The sequence below is a fragment of the Scyliorhinus canicula genome, chromosome 11 (genome assembly GCF_902713615.1).
Source record: "Scyliorhinus canicula chromosome 11, sScyCan1.1, whole genome shotgun sequence".
Classification (NCBI taxonomy): domain Eukaryota; kingdom Metazoa; phylum Chordata; class Chondrichthyes; order Carcharhiniformes; family Scyliorhinidae; genus Scyliorhinus; species Scyliorhinus canicula.
In genome coordinates this window covers 152,500,461-152,504,089 of record NC_052156.1, presented here as the reverse complement: position 1 = coordinate 152,504,089, position 3,629 = coordinate 152,500,461, and the positions used below count along the sequence as shown (strand labels likewise).

Sequence of the window (3,629 nt, the reverse complement as noted above, 5' to 3'; positions counted from 1 at the left end):
TCGATAGGAGAGGAGCGGGCTTGTGCAGTATGGTTCGATTGAAGTATTAATTTTACGTTGATGTTTGCACATTTTTGCATTTTTTTGTTGTTGTTGTTATCTGTAACTGTTTACAATACCGAAAAATACCTCAATAAAATTGTTTGATGAAAAAAAAGATACAAATCAACCATGATCTTCCCAGATGGTGGAATAGGCTCATATTGTTGACTGTTCCCAAATCCAGAGCTGAGGCTCAAGCTGGCTCTCGTGGGAATCAGAGTCAGACTCCTTCCCCCAGGACACTCCCCCTTTCCCTGAAATCTAGTACCCCAGCAGGAAATTTAAATCTTGACTTTAATCTAACCTTTCTGGGGAGGAGCAAGTTTTGATCTGATAAGCACTTTGCCCCCCATTAGGAACGTGGGGCTGTAATCATAGGATCACCCCAGATAAATTCAGGGTGGTGTAAAGTGAAACCACTTCATGCCAACGTTGCAATTGCCCTGTGAGACCACTTTGATGTTTAACACTATGGACAGTTCAATGGCTGGTGATATGCTTTCCTGGGCTGTGTGTGAGAAAATAGCCTCTCAAGTATAGGGAAAGCTATCTGCAGACCCTGCGTGTATGGACAACTCATCTGCTTGAACATGATTCTTCAACAATAACAGTGATACAGAACTGACCTCACATTGTGATATATTTTATACATTCTTTGCTTGTATTTTTTTAGGACTCTGATGGAAGTTTAATTTGAGTTGGAGACACAGCAGAAGATTTTTTAAAATAAGTTTATGAAGATGACCAATTTGCTCAGTTTTTACATTGTTCCATTCAGTGGGAAGCAGCCATGCTTCCTGACATTGCTTCTCCTTTCAACCTTTTCATTTATCGCCATGTGCATATTTGGTTATGTGCTTTATCATGAAGAAAATTACAAGTTTAAATTATTTGGACAGAATACTTCCAAACATTTGGCAAACAACATCAGCAGGAAAACCACTGTTAACTTTTCAGAATGTCTCGGGGATGAAGATTTCAAGACTTTCAAAGCCATCAGGTCTTCCAAAAGCATATGGACTATATCCCCAAATGGGAGGTTTGGTAACCTGATGGGACAATATGCAACATTATTTGCTTTGGCCCGATTAAACAGGAAACAAGCCTATATTCTCCCAGGAATGGCTGAAAGCCTGTCTCAGAGCTTCAAACTTACGCTTCCCACCCTTAACAAAGAGGTTAAGGACAAGGTTCCTTGGCAAAACTATAATCTTGCTGACTGGATGGAAGAAAAGTATAAAAATATCTCAGGAGACCACATTCATTTCTTTGGTTTTCCATGTTCTTGGACATTTTATCATCATATTCGAGAAGAAATCCTTCGTGAATTCTCTTTTCACGCGTTCATCACAACGGAAGTCAACTCATGTTTAAGAAATATAACAGCACAACGTCAAAATATTACTTATGTTGGTGTTCATGTTCGAAGAGGAGATTATGTGTACGTCATGCCAGAGGTGTGGAAAGGTGTCATTGCAGATAGAAACTACTTGGAGCGAGCCATGTTCTACTTCAGGAGTAAGTACAAGGATGTTGTCTTCATAGTGACGAGTAATGGAATAGATTGGTGTCGGAAGAATATTGACGCATCCAAGGGGGACGTTTACTTCTTAGGAGATGGCAATGAATCCAAGCCACAGAGAGACTTTGCCATTCTTGCTCACTGCAATCATACCATAATGACCATTGGCACCTTTGGATTCTGGGTCGCCTACCTTGCTGGCGGGGAGGTCATCTACCTCACAAACTTCACTTTGCCTGGCTCACCATTCCTCAGAGAGTTTAAGTATGAAGCAGCCTTCCTGCCAGAGTGGATCGGGATTGCTGCTAATCTCTCATCTCTTCTGAACCAGAGCCCTTAGCACTTGAGCAATGGCATTTTGGATGACCTCTTGGTTTACATCCATAAAAAAGACAAGTAAAAAAAAAAAGAACATTCAATGCAACTCTCGTCTCTCCCACTGCAGCATCCAAGTGGATTCTATGTTCTTGGTTCCATGACCCGGAGTGACAAGTTATTCTAAATATGTACCATGATCACTCTATTTTTTAATTTGCATTTTTACTTATTTTTGTGTAGGCTATCCGCTCCCTTTTCCCACCTTTGCTTGAAGTAATTTATCTATGCCATTTAATAATACGTCTGCTTTGATGACATACTGATGTAACCATATCTTGGATAAAACCTTGAGTTAGAAACAACGAATTGTACTACACAGAAGGAGGCTATTCAGCCATTGTGTCTTTGCCAGCTCTTTAAAAGAGTTAGTCCCAATTAGAGTTAACCAATTAGTCCCAATCCTCTGCTTTTTACCTTTTTGAAAGTTAAATGTCTTTTTCCAATTACGGGGCAATTTATCGTGACCCATTCACCTGGCCTGCACATCTTTGGGCTGTGGGGTGAGACCCACACAGCCAAGGAGAAAATGTGCAAACTCCACACAGACAGTGACCCTGGGCCGGGATTGAACCCGGGTCACGGTGCCGTGAGGCAGCAGTGCTAAACACTGCGCCTCTGCCGCCCCAAGTTTTTGAAAGTTTTTACTGAATCTGCTTTCACCACCCTTTCAGGCAGAACATTCCGGACCACAACAACCCACCAAGTAAAAGAAATTCTCTTCCCTGATTCTTTTTCCAGTTATATTATGTTTCAACAAAGGGGCTCTCAGCTAAGCCTTATTTTATATGTTTGGCCCAGACATCCATGCTTCAGGTTGAAACATCTAAGCTCTAGAGAAAGCATTGCTTTCTTGACAGCTCTGATCTCAGCTGTCAATTTCATAATGTCTATTTACACAAGGTTAAGTGGTTGAATGGGCTTGCAGTTTTTGTTATTGACACTTTTAAGGATTAGGTGATTGACACTTTTATCATCCTGCAGTAAAATGACTTTTTGAACATTATGAAAAGTAACGAATTGAAGGCTTTTTAAAGCTTTTAAAAAAAAACATATCCTACTATCAGTATGGGGTAAATTGACCCACCATACACTGTATAGAGCCAATGGGCATGGAAATGCCATAAATTGGTACACGAAACATGAGAGGTGATGGAGGTGAGTCGAGGAGCATAGCTAAGCAAAAAGACCATGAAGAGGACCTCTTGAACTCACCTTTTTAAAAGTCCCTCATGCAGACTGCAGTTCAGGACTCCTCAGAGAGGCTGTGACCCATGGCTCATTAAAAACCTGAAGATTGCAGAGGGGTATGACATGCTGCCTCCACAGGATGGGAGTCCTGGGAGTGGCCTTTTAACCTGAACCATCCTGCAACCTTTAAAGGGACTCTCAGAAATCAGGCAGCCCTGTACTGGGCTCAGGAAGCGCTGAATCGGGACCCACTGCTATTTATAAAGTGCGCTTGAGTCATTCTGACTCAATGGAAGTCTGGCTGAGGTGCGAATGTAGAATTTGTCAGTGTCAGTGTAGGTGAAGAGTCGGCATTGAAGGCCAGTGCAGCAGTATCATCGCTGGAATACGGGCCTGAATCTTCCTCCTGACAAGCACAGTAAGAAGTCTTACAACACCAGGTTAAAGTCCAACAGGTTTGTTTCAAACACGAGCTTTCGGAGCACTGCTCCTTCCTCAG

At 41.9% G+C, this 3,629-nt stretch overlaps 1 protein-coding gene across 1 annotated transcript; it reads left to right on the top strand.

Annotated features, from left to right (window-relative positions):
* Positions 1-782: 782 nt before the first annotated feature.
* On the top strand, positions 783-1,904 carry LOC119973811 (galactoside alpha-(1,2)-fucosyltransferase 2-like). Its single transcript, XM_038812235.1, has one exon. The coding sequence runs from the start codon at positions 783-785 to the stop codon at positions 1,902-1,904; it is 1,122 nt and encodes a 373-aa protein (XP_038668163.1).
* Positions 1,905-3,629: the final 1,725 nt, after the last annotated feature.